The sequence below is a fragment of the Asterias amurensis genome, chromosome 6, assembly GCF_032118995.1.
Source record: "Asterias amurensis chromosome 6, ASM3211899v1".
Taxonomy (NCBI): Eukaryota; Metazoa; Echinodermata; class Asteroidea; order Forcipulatida; family Asteriidae; genus Asterias; species Asterias amurensis.
Genome location: NC_092653.1, coordinates 2,618,697 through 2,631,864, shown reverse-complemented (window position 1 = coordinate 2,631,864; position 13,168 = coordinate 2,618,697). Strand labels below are relative to the sequence as shown.

At 38.2% G+C, this 13,168-nt stretch overlaps 1 protein-coding gene across 3 annotated transcripts in view; it reads left to right on the top strand.

The window, feature by feature from the left end:
• LOC139938624 (N-alpha-acetyltransferase 25, NatB auxiliary subunit-like) overlaps positions 1-13,168 on the top strand; it is a 59,976-nt gene that overhangs the window by 29,240 nt on the left and 17,568 nt on the right. For all 3 annotated transcript variants that reach the window (XR_011786182.1, XR_011786181.1, XM_071934219.1), the window contains exons 7-11: positions 5,868-5,979; positions 6,993-7,085; positions 8,383-8,567; positions 12,352-12,533; positions 12,752-12,977. Coding sequence is in view for 1 of the 3 variants with exons in the window: in XM_071934219.1 (XP_071790320.1) it covers positions 5,868-5,979; positions 6,993-7,085; positions 8,383-8,567; positions 12,352-12,533; positions 12,752-12,977 (798 nt within the window). In the remaining 2 variants the exon portion in view is untranslated. The remainder of the gene's footprint in view (positions 1-5,867; positions 5,980-6,992; positions 7,086-8,382; positions 8,568-12,351; positions 12,534-12,751; positions 12,978-13,168) is intronic.

The window sequence follows — 13,168 nt, the reverse complement described above, 5'->3', positions numbered from 1 at the left end:
AGAATGCCTAGTAACGTGGAGTATGCACGCGCACAAGCCAAAATTTGCCGCTAACCTTTGAAATACGCTTGCCGTAAGCACAGAATTCCCTGCTTCTGTAAGCGCCGATTCTGTGCTTACGTTAAGTAGAGCCATGAAGCACACTTAGTTCGCAAAAATACAGATCAGATCAATCTTCTCTCACATGTCTAAATGCTTTGTTGTTGAAATAATTAAAAAAAAACAGTTGAATACAGGTGGCCAGAACCTGTGAAAAGATTTCCTCAATTTGGTTCTGGTCCAGTGATTCTGTTCTAGTAAACATTTTGAGTGCATGTCCTGTTGTCTTTTGGATTGTCCTGAAGCAGCGAAAACATTTTTATTATTTTATTTTATTTTTTGTTTATTTGTTGGGCGGGGGGGGGGGGGTTCTTCTGTTTTGTTCTTAATTTTCTTTTCAGTCTGGCCCCAACTCTTATTATCTTTGAACCTTCTCTCGTTTTTACTTGTTTTTTCTTTGTCTGCTGCCACCCCCATCCCCCTTCCTCCCAACACTTCTTCACAGCATGACTCAAGATTGAATTGAAACGAAACTGAGCCTTGAGTCATCAGGCAATTGAACATCAATCTAAAGACAGCACAAATTGGTGATGTTACAGTGATGTCATCAGGTGTCAAATTACATTCAATCAAAGTTAAAAGGCACTAGACACCTTTAGTAATATTGTCAAAGACCAGTCTTCTCATTTGGTGTATCCCTACATGCATGAAATAACTAATCTGTGATACTTTGGACTCAATTTGGTCATCGAAGTTGCAAGAAAAATAATAAAAGTACATGTAATTGCCGTTGTTGCACCGTTGTTGCACAAATGTATGTGCTTTCAGATGCCTAATAAAAGGCTTCAGGCCTGAAGTCTTTTATTATTTGGGTAAGAAATTACCTTAAAAAAAAAAAAAAAAAAATATGTTACTTTAGAGGGAGTTGTTTCTCACAATGTTTGATCCTATCCACAACTCTTCGTTGCTCGTTACCAATTAGTTTTTATGCTAAAAATTATTTTAAATAATTACCGATAGTGTCCAGTGCCTGTAATATTTGTATGAGTCATAACTCCCGAACCACACATTGCATTTTAACAATCATTTGTACATCATCAAAAATGAAGGTGCCAATTTGACGCATGCCATCAAAAGCAGAAGTAGTTTTTTTTTTTACTTTTGAGTTTAAAGCATAATATTTGGATCAATAATTTCACAAAAGTCAGAATTGTAAAAATATAAAAGTTTAAATTTCATGATAATAATAATAATAATATTAAAACAGCATTTATAAAGCGCACTTTATCTTTGTGACATTCAAAGGGATCAGACAAAAATCGCTAGATTGTTCATGGACTAATCTGAAGATTGAAGATAAACAATTTTTTTTTAAAGCCATTGGACACTTTCGGTAAAGAGTATTGTCCAAGGCCCACACTGCGTGTATCACAACTTATATAAACCCTGTAAGTTATTTGTAAATCTGTGAACTTTTAAAACAAATTCTGTACCGAAAGTGTCCAATGGCTTTAAACAACGACATTATAAAGCTGTTTTTATAGAATTTCCATAAACTATTTTTTTCTCGCTGAAGAAGCTGTTTAAAAAAAATGAAGGTTAAAACATAACCCCCTAAAGAATTGTTTTCAATAAAATATTCTTGTATAAAATGCTAATTTTGCGATTAATTTTTCTAGTAGTTGCTTTTACAATGACAGGAAACATGCTGAATTGTTATGGAAAACAGGCCAATCATAATAAATACTGTTTTAGAATAAATTACCCCTCCCGTTTCTGTATTCGTCGGCCGAGTTAATGAATTGGAAGAGGAAATGGACCATACCTTCAATCAATCATCAATTAATCAGACGTACTATTTTATTGCCAGGCCAAGGTATACGTGTACAGGCCATGGTGAAATCATCTCATTAGAGCTCAAAAATGGGAGGAAAATTAAAAAAAATCTGGGTTTGTCATGGTTCTGCCAGGGATTTCTTTTGTTGGTTGAAAAATGTTTCCCTGTTAACCATTGCGAGATGGATCAGTTATATATTTATATAGACTCAAATCAAAGAAGTGCTAAAAAATTAATGGCTTCAGGTACAATTTTTATTGGTAAATACCCAGTTTTACATTCAGCTAAAAACCTTTGAAATTGCAATTGTAATTAAAAAGTTTCTAAAAAATGTGTGGTGGTCGGAAAGAGAGGAAATTCTTTCAGTGGTGGTTGGGGAATCCTCCTGAGTGCCGGGCGGGTTTTCCAGGCACTGACCACTGTGGGGTGAACCCTGGCTTGTTGCTCAAAATGTTTACTGGGCCAGAACTGCTTTTACGAGACCAGGAATCATCCTGCATATTGACTGGTTTTTGTTGTTGTTTCTTTCTTTATGGGTATTGTACTCCATTACGCGACAGACATGATACATTTGAAAGATATTTAATCAGACTCTCAAAGTCAACATTTAAACATAATTTGTCAACATTTGAACATAATTCGTCAACATTTGAATATAACTTATTTGAACAAAATTTGTCAACATTTGAACATAATTTGTCAACATTTGAACATAATTCGTCAACAATTGAACATAATTTGTCAACATTTTTGAACATAATTCGTCAACATTTGAACATAATTCGTCAACAATTGAACATAATTTGTCAACATAATTTGTTTTTGTTCAAGATATAAGGCCTTCACACAGTGAAGTTTTACTATTGAAATGAAAAATACAAAAAAGATCGCCGGACTTGTTCAGTCATGAGTTTACTGCAGTGCTTGAGTTTTGGGAGAAAATCCACAGAACTGGGCCCAATTTTATAGAGCTGCTAAGCACACAAATTTCCTTAGCATGAAATGTCTTCCGTTGATTAAAACAGGATTATCAACTATATTTCCACGTGATTTTTAGGATTTTAAGCAAACGACAGCTGAATACCAGGCAACCTCGGTAGTCTAGTTGGTAAGACACTGCTCTAGAATTGCAAGGGTCGGGGGTTTGAATCCCACCCGAGTAACATGCCTGTGATAGTTTTTTACAGGACTCAGGAAAGTACTGAGTATACAGTGCTAACACACATCGGTGTATGGGTAAAATTAATATTCTTTATCCCCGATGCAAATTTAACATCTCTTATTGCTGAATACCAGTAACAAGCAAGATGCAACAAATGAAAAATTGGTTGGTAATCCTGTTTTTTTCAAGGAAGAAATTTCATGCTCAGTAAATTTTTGTGCTTAGCAGCTCTTTGAAATTGGGCCCTGCAGGGACTTGTAGCTCAGAATCTTTACTGGAATGGGATTTCATTAACAAGAACAGAATCAAAATGACAACATGAAATGAGTGGATATCTTCACAGAGTATAACTTCCAGATACACGTTTATTCAGCAGAGTAACTCATGACTTGGCAACAAGGGTTGTGGGAATAGCGCCCTCTAGTGTTGATATTACAAACACAGTTTTGTTATCTAAACTGTTTTACTTTATCTCTTCTGTTTTATGGGTGATACTCAGCAGGATTGAAAGATATTTGTGAGACCCAAATTTAGCATTTAAACATCAACAAAAATCGAATAAAAAATAAAAAAAAGCCCACCGGACTTGTCCTGTCTTGAGTTTACTGGCCCGATACTGAATTCACTGGCCTCGAGCCTTCGATCCAGTGTTAAATTTAAGCCCTGAACACCATCTACCAATCTTAGATCTTGTCTTTGTACCACACCATTCAAATCTCTTCTCAAAACTTATCTTATGTCACAGGTTTTCAAGGACTAATTTTGTTGTGTCTGGGTTTTGGGGTTTTTTTTTTCTTCTTTCTTTTAATAATAATAATAATATTTATTATAATAATATTTATTCGGGCAATCACATTTACAAGCACATGTACATACATTAAACATATTTATGAAAACAAAGTAAAACATCAGTGGGGTGCCCAGGAGAGCATAAAAGTTAAAAAAATAACCATCGCCAAAAGGCGTATGTCTCCTAAATCCCCAAAAATACATTAAGGCAAGAGAGGGCATATAAAAAAGCAGAGAAGATAATAACAATCACTGAACGACTATAAAAGGCAAACAAGCAAGGATCAAACTTTAAGGGTTTTACTTGTCTTCGCTAAAAAATGAAGGAGTAATCAAGGAAAACGTGTTTTCGGTCTACAGTATATGTTGCAGATCTGTAGGTCATCAGAGGGTTTTAAAGATCTAATAATTGCATCAGGTATAAAAGTGTATTTATTAAGTCAAATATTATCATGATTATTGGTTGTTACAATGCACTGATGTGTGATAAATACATACATGTACTTGTGTTTTAATATTCGCTGCCTCATGGAGACAGGAGGACAACACAAAGAAAAAAGGTCCCGGCCTGGAATTTCATCTTTGAGGCCGATCTCATTTTGCAAAAGGCACTTCCATTGGAAAGTCTTAAAGTCAATGGGAAACTTTTGAAGTTGAGTTCGATCTCATTTTGCAAAAGGCACTTCCATTGGAAAATCTTAAAGTCAATGGGAAACTTTTGAAGTTGAGTTCGATCTCATTTTTTGCAAAAGGCACTTCCATTGGAAAATCTTAAAGTCAATGGGAAACTTTTGAAGTTGAGTTCGATCTCATTTTGCAAAAGGCACTTCCATTGGAAAATCTTAAAGTCAATGGGAAACTTTTGAAGTTGAGTTCGATCTGATTTTGCAAAAGGCACTTCCATTGGAAAATCTTAAAGTCAATGGGAAACTTTTGAAGTTGAGTTCGATCTCATTTTTTGCAAAAGGCACTTCCATTGGAAAATCTTAAAGTCAATGGGAAACTTTTGAAGTTGAGTTCGATCTCATTTTGCAAAAGGCACTTCCATTGGAAAATCTTAAAGTCAATGGGAAACTTTTGAAGTTGAGTTCGATCTGATTTTGCAAAAGGCACTTCCATTGGAAAATCTTAAAGTCAATGGGAAACTTTTGAAGTTGAGTTCGATCTCATTTTGCAAAAGGCACTTCCATTGGAAAATCTTAAAGTCAATGGGAAACTTTTGAAGTTGAGTTTGATCTCATTTTGCAAAAGGCACTTCCATTGGAAAATCTTAAAGTCAATGGGAAACTTTTGAAGTTGAGTTTGATCTCATTTTGCAAAAGGCACTTCCATTGGAAAATCTTAAAGTCAATGGGAAACTTTTGAAGTTGAGTTTGATCTCATTTTGCAAAAGGCACTTCCATTGGAAAATCTTAAAGTCAATGGGAAACTTTTGAAGTTGAGTTCGATCTCATTTTGCAAAAGGCACTTCCATTGGAAAAAAATTCAAGTCAATGGGAAACCTTTGAAGGGGCTCGGGAGCCCATAGCCTGAAGGTCTCCACAGGGCAATAGTATAGACTGGGTAGTGTTTGAGCAAAACGGTATTGTCCATAACCACTCATTGCTATTCCCTGCTCCGTGCAGCACACACTACGATTGAACAAGGTTATGGCTCTCGGAGAACGCCCTCTAGTGGTGGGATGGTGGCAACATGTGTAGTGTTGAATTTATGTTTTTTACTATCGTGCACCAAGACTAAATACTGGGGATGTAGGTATACAGTGACAATTAAAACCAACAGGGATGCAAAAGTTAGAATGTTTGAGCTTGGTGCTTTCCCGAGTCCAGCAGAAGAAAAAGTCCACAGTCATACTGCTTGGGCAGGATTCCAACCCGCAACCATGAGCATTATGTACATGTACATGTATGCGGGTAATAGGCATGGTGGCGCTGCAGGGGGTTCGCGTGCTAAAGGGTCTTTGAGCATTATGGTTTATGTGTATTCAATGATAGAATTTAGGTCAGTATTTTTATTGGCGTTTGTATTTTCTCACCCTAGAATTTCTGAAAGCTGAGGTTGGTGCGTGTCCAATCCGTAAGGCTGAGCTTTACTGCAACATGTCACAGTGGGCCGAGGCAAATGGAGCATATCGAAGGTTACTGAGACAGAGGTTAGTAAAAAGGAGAGAAAAACAACCAAGCGTTCCAAAAGATTTCTGCCAAAAAAAAAGAATAAAAATTCAAAGGAACTTTGGGCCTACATGTGCGGAGTTTGTTTTTGCTAACAAAACAGTTGTTGGCAGTGTAAGCACTTTATGTAGACCACATACATAAACTGACAAACCTGTAGAAGTTTGAAATCGATCGGCCATCGGTCACAAGAAAGTACTGGGAAAATTGTTTTGAAATATATAAATAAAACGCCCACTGAGCGATAAACTCCAAACGGGGAATAAGTTTTATTTATTTCTCATCAAATATGACATTATGACATTTCTGAAAGAAATATTTCAAGGGATGTTTTCTACTATCATCATTATTAGACCGTGTAAGTTTTTTTCTTACCAATTCTGTAATGTTCCTTTAATGCTGCATGATTTCAAAGCATTGTTTTAGATCATCAAACACACACAGGGTTCTTCCCAGGGCATTCTGGACCCAAATTATTGGATGTTTGGCATACGTTGAATTGGAGCAAGGCCTCAGAATGTTAATGCCCTAATACATGTATATGCATTCTGGAGCATGATCAGTTTGAGTTTTCTTCTGATGCTTTTTTGTGATTTAAAAGCAGATATCTAATTTTTTTTTTACACATACACTTTTGAAGGTCTGATACTTAATGGAGGCAACAGAGGCAATTGCCTCCATGCTTTCTTGGTCATTGCCTCGGTGCCCTTGAAATGCACCAGTAGAAATGTACAACTTCCACATAGGGTGCCCTTTATCAAGGACAAACTGCCTTGGTGCCCTTGCCCTTTCAAAAACAAAGCATACAGGCCTGCCAATGTGTATTAAGCCATGATTACTCGGTACTTTCTCAGTAATTATATTTGTATCCCGAAGAAGGAAAAAACCCAAAAGCATCTATTTATCTTGTATTGGCCCAAATTTGCACAGTCTATATTAATCGAGTAGTGTCTTCAGGGATGTAGTAATGAGAGTTTCATTTCATTTAATCTAGACCCGATGAATGGCGATTTTATCAGCAGTACTTGAAGTCCGCCTTGGCACTCATCGACAGTAACTGGTCTCCTCCTATAATTCAAAATGACAGGTATGTAAATAATAATAATGGGTGTGTTCGTTTAGCTTCCCTGGGTCGACCCTGGACTGCCCCCGGTGCGTTCGAATAGCTTTGACGTCATTCCAGGGGCTCACCTGGGTCAGCCCCAAGTGCCCTGCTTGTGGAGTGGGTCACTTGGGGGCTGGCCCCAGGTGCATGACGTCACTACGAGAGCGGTGAGTGGTCGTTCGTTTAGCTCTTGTCAGGGGCTCACCCGAGCGAGCACCGTGGGGTAGACCCAGGGAAGCTAAACACCCAATAAGAACAATAGCCTTGCGGGCGCACTTCATGTCATGACCTTATACACAGCAAGGACCATTTCCGTAAACCTATCTCTAAGTGTTCACCCCACTGAATAAACCTCCATAGCATTGGGTTCAAAATAATAATAGTTTAATCTTATAAAGCGCTGGTATATAAAAAACTATTCACTGCACTAAATGTCCGAGGGAAAATAACTGGTAGGCGTGACTAAAGAGGTAAGTCTGTAATCATATTAATAGAATATTTAGAGAGGCTACAAAATATAAATTAGTCGCATCCCGGTAAGGTGATCCCCTGGCTGCCGCTTCCCAGGTTGTATCGTAATTTGGGTGTGATCCCTGGCTACACAGCAGTTAACAGTTGAATGGCTTCTGACTGCCACCCCTGAACAAAGATATTGACAAAATAGGGACACCACCAACATAGGGCTAGATAGCTCAGTTGACAAAGCGCCGGCACGTCGTTGGTTCGAATCCCACTTTAGTCAATTCTTTGTTCAACCCCAAAAATCAAAATATAAATTAGGCGGACGCTCAGTTTTCTCCCCCACATGTATTTTGTGGGTTGCACCCCTATTAAGCACCCCACTGTTCCCAAACTCTGTCAAATTAATGGAGTTACATGTAAGTCTAAAAAAAGATTATTAATGCCTCGCACCAGTGTCAAACATTGCAATTGTCTACTAACAAGCGTTCCGCATTTTGGGAGGCAAAAGGCACGGAAAGCTATGATAAGTATGTGTTTTGTCAATCGTTTATCATGTTTATACGTGTATAAGATTTTAAGAACAATTGAACGATTCCAAATCCAAAGGTAAACTTTGCCTAGATCTAGATGTATAAAGGCCGAGTTATAGTCGGTCGCACGATGGTCGGGCGTCAGAAATCTAGACGCGCGATCATAAAAAGACTTGGGATTGCGCGCAAGATTTCCTTCGCGCGACCATCGCGCAACCGACTATAAACCCGCCTTAAGGCATTACTGCAAAAACACGAATGCTTTAAACAGATTTTCCGTTTTATAGTGACTGCGATATCCAGGCTGACCACACTGTGGACATGGTGTTAGATTTCATCGATGAACTCGCAGCGGCAGACGCAGAGATAGCTTCGGGGAAGAGCCACACCCCATCAAGGGGAGTGTTTCTAGCTCGAATGGAGTTGCTAAGAATTCTCAAGGAAAGGGGATCTCAAGACCTGGAAAGAACAGGTGAGGACTTTGAAGGGAATGTATACATTCATTTATCACTCATAATAGAAATATTAATAATAGTGGCTTCGTATATAGTGCACATATCCGGCGCTCAATGATGCTGAAGGCCCTTTAACATACATTCATAAATACCTCAGACAGTTTCGCTATTCCTATTGGTGGAGAGCGCGCCACGTGGGTGTGTATAAACCTTTGTTTATGACCGGTAAAAAGTGTTAATTCATGGGCGTGACTTTGTCTCGGTAAATTATCAAGAACCAGGCCTCGTTGGGATTAAATCACTAGTTGAAAACCTCTTCACCATATTTCCTGTAAGGTATGTGGGATTACATTTGAATTACGAGACCTACTCCTTTTGCAAACTTTGACTCAGAATTCGCTCTAGAATGTTCGCCAAATGAAAATAAGTTCCTATTAAAGGCAGTGGACACTATTGGTAATTACTCAAAATAATTATTATCATAAAACCTTTCTTGATTACGAGTAATGGGGAGAGGTTGATAGTATAAAACATTGCGAGAAACGGCTTCCTCTGAAGTAATGTAGTTTTCGAGAACGAAGTAATTTTCCACGAACTTGATTTTGAGACCTCGGATTTAGAATTTGCGATCTCGAAATCAAGCATCTGAAAGCATACATCTTCGTGTGACAAGGGTCTTTTTTTCTTTCATTATTATCTCGCAACTCTGACGACCGATTGAGCTCAAATTTTCACAGGTTTATTATTTTATGCATATGTTGAGGTACACCAAGTGGGAAGACTGGTCTTTGACAATTACCAATAGTTTCCACTGCTTTAAAAGACTGGTGCAACACCACAGCCCAAGCTACATGTGGAACAACGCGAGAAAATCACTGGTTCGTTACTGAGAGAGCCAGCTAAAGAGTGTTGCGCGGCATACCAGTGAAGTACATGAAACGCATAACCATTGAACTCACAGTAGCCAGGCCGATAACCTGTGACGTTTGTTCGGTTTGTCGTGTGAAACATGTTGTGAAATAGCAGACGAGCGTGGCGCCGGAGATTTGGCGCATGTAAACGAGGACATTGGTTATCAACGCTCGTGTGAAAAAGGGCTTTTGCCTTTGGACCCCTACGCAAGCTGTTTTTCGATGGTTTAATCCCACATTCATTATAACATGCTGGTCCAATCTTCATTAGGTTCCATCCTTTGGGCAGACAATGGACCGCCATCTGTTATTCTATTGATGTCCGGACACTTTCTATTCACCAGTCCAGGACCAGGGTTTATAAAACGTAAATCTCCTTCATGTTGTTCGGTTTCCAATTTTATTCAATTTGTTTTTCCCTTTTCCATTTTTTTTTTTTTTCAACTTTTCTTTTTGAAGGGGGGGGGGGAGGGAGTGTTGATTTATTGTGACAAAGCATGGCTTAATGCTGTTCCATTGTGAGTAGAATAAACCAATTACATCAGTGTTTGAAGTGCTATTGGGACTTGGTCATTAATGCCTGGCCAACGCTAATCCCTCTTAAATTAGTTCTGTCCGGTATTAAGGTCGTTACATAACCAGCTCTTGTAGTCTAGGCTGTCAACATGTGGCCATTGAGATTACATCCAATAACAGGCGCTTAAGGAATGCTTTTTAAATGGAATTTTTTCCTTAACTTGAGGGCGATAACTTCTGGCGGTTTGCGTCAATATGTCGTCATTGGGTCGTTGGAAGAGTGTAACTCAAACACATCATCTGATTAGCCTTGTTAAACTTTCATTTAAATTGAACGGGTTGTGAAGCCAAGCACTCTCAGAGAAGTGACATTAATCACTGTATCACTGTACCAAAACCTGGTAGAGAGAAGGCAAGAAAGAAATTTTAGTTTTAAAAATCATAGAGAATTATTCCAGGGAAAACCCAGCCACAGTCAGGTACAGCCAGAAAACAGCCTTGCCCTCTCAAAGATAAAATTCAAGACCTTGAATTTACAATTATGTTAAAGGGAGTAGTAATTTAGAGCTTAAAGGCAGTGGACACTATTGGTAATTACTCAAAATAATTATTATCATCAAACCTTTCTTGGTGACAAGTAATGGGGAGAGGTTGGCGGTATAAAACAGTGTGGGAAACAGCTCCCTCTGAAGTGCCATAGTTTTCGAGAAAGAAGCAATTTTCCACGAATTTGATTTCGAGACCTCAGGTTTAGAACTTGAGGTCTCGAAATCAAGCATCTAAATGCACACAACTTCGTGTGACAAGGGTGTTTTCTTCTTTCATTGTTATCTCGCAACTTCGACAACTGATTGAGCTCAAATTTTCACAGGTTAGTTATTTTATGCATATGTTGAGATACACCAACTGTGAAGACTAGTCTTTGACAATTACCAACAGTGTCCACTGCCTTTAAAGGGAAGGTACATAATTGTTAATTACTCACAACAAATATTAACTTAAAAACTGATTTGGTAACGAGCATTGGCTGTTCATAGAGAAAACATTGCGAGAAACGACTCTCTCTGAAGTGCATGTAGCATAGATTTTGAGAAAGACATAATTAAAGACTTCTAGCCAGAAGTCTTTTATTCCTATCTATAAGCACACAAATTCGTCCGACAAGGGTGTTTTTTTCTCTCATCATTTTCTCGCAACTTCGATGACAAATTTAGCTCAAATTTTCACAGGCTCGTTATTTTATGCTTATATTGGGATATACCAAGTGGGACTACATGTATGTTTGAGAAATATAACTGTAACATTTAAAAAATACATTAATTAAGAGTTTAGACATTAGTAAACTATCCAAAGTTATACCACGATATATTCTTCATAAGTAGGATTTGAAACTTTGCATGGTGGAAATAAGATATAGAAGAGTTTGCGGTAACACCATGTAATAACAATCTCTAAATGAGTTGGGGTGGTTCTGAAAAGAACCGTTGGATTAACTCGACGTTTCGATCAGTATGCTCTTTCTCCTGAAGATGATCAGAGCATACTGATCGAAACGTCGAGTTAATCCAACGGTTCTTTTCAGAACCACCCCAACTCATTTAGAGATTGTTATTAAATGGTGTTAACGCAAACTCTTCTATATATTCTTCATACTTAAATCCGATTTCTGATTATTTTTTTTCTTCAAATAATTAGTCTGAAAAGTCCATTAAAGACTACATCAAAATGTACATGTAAGCCACCCTAGTGCTTTTTTTTTCACAGAACTCGGTGCAAGTACGTATCAAGTGCGAAAAGCCATTGGACCCTTTCGGTAAACAGTATTGTCCAAGGCCCACACTTCGTGTATCACAACTTCTATATCAAATAACAAACCTGTGAACATTTAGGCTCAATCGGTCATCAGAGTTGGGAGAAAATATTGGGAAAACGCACCCTTGTATCCGCACGTTTCACCGTGTCGTGACATGTGTTTAAAATAAATCCGTAATTCTCGATATCGAGAATTTATATTGTTTTACTGTTTTTCTCAAAAAGTAAAGCATTTCATGGAATAATATTTCAAGATAAGTCTTTCACCACTACCCTGAAAGGTACATGTATTTGTAAATCTGTGATTTTTTTTTGTTTCTGTACCGAAAGGGTCCAATGGCTTTAATACACATCGGTTTAACATGTTTAAGGGTAAAAAAACAAATCAAATAATATTCAGCTCATTGTACTTGATAAAATGTTCCTACTTTTTTCCAACAACAAAAATACCATGCTATTGGTATGTTTTTTACATGTTAGCGAATTGCTCGGTTTTGGTTGTAACAGTTTACTTGATGTCTGTTTTTATGGGGTTTTTTTTTCTTCTTTACTCTCGATGTAGGTTCTCCAACACGTCTTTTGAAAAGCTACTTCGATTTGTTTGGAGATCGGCCTTGTTGCTATGACGACATCAATCAGTTCCTGCCACTTCTTGCAGTCGAAGATCGTCAGCAGTTCGTGGACAGTCTTGTAGATACATTAGCGTTAGAGACTGGCGAAGATGGAATCAAATATGCAACTTCTGTAAGTCTCTTCAGCAGTCACCCCCTCCCCAATTTCCCCTGAAAGAAAGAAAGCCTAGCATGCCTAGTAGCAGGCATTTGTTTTGTTATTCTAAAGGACAAGATCAAGGTACTTGAAAAGGGTGAAAACAAGGAAAGATGGCGGTCAATGACACACACTGCAATCCATCTATGCTGAGTCTAACCACATGATATTCTCTTTTCACTTCCTTCTCGCAGGTGAAGCAAATCTACAGGCATCTATGCATATTGAAGGTAAGTCGCCGCTTAGGTCTTCAGGACAAGCTGTCACAAGACGTGAAGTTATCGCTGGTAGATGAGCTCATCAAGCGAAGTGAAGACGCGCTGAAGTACGGCAAGGATTTACTTAACACCGATCTACAGTATGGGGATGAATACCTCGTCATGGCTGTTCATTTACTTCTAGACATTTGGCAGGAATCAGGTGATTACAATAATTCAAATGGGGCTCTAAGGTCCAAGTCATCGCGCTTGCGGAATACCTGTCTAAGGAATGCTTCAAAATATCTTGAAAATGAGGATGGACAACACATTGTTACGTATAAGAATTGTGGCCTATGTTTCTGTGAATGTTTTGTCTACGCTGCAGATGTTCGTAGTGCTGGCCCAAAACCC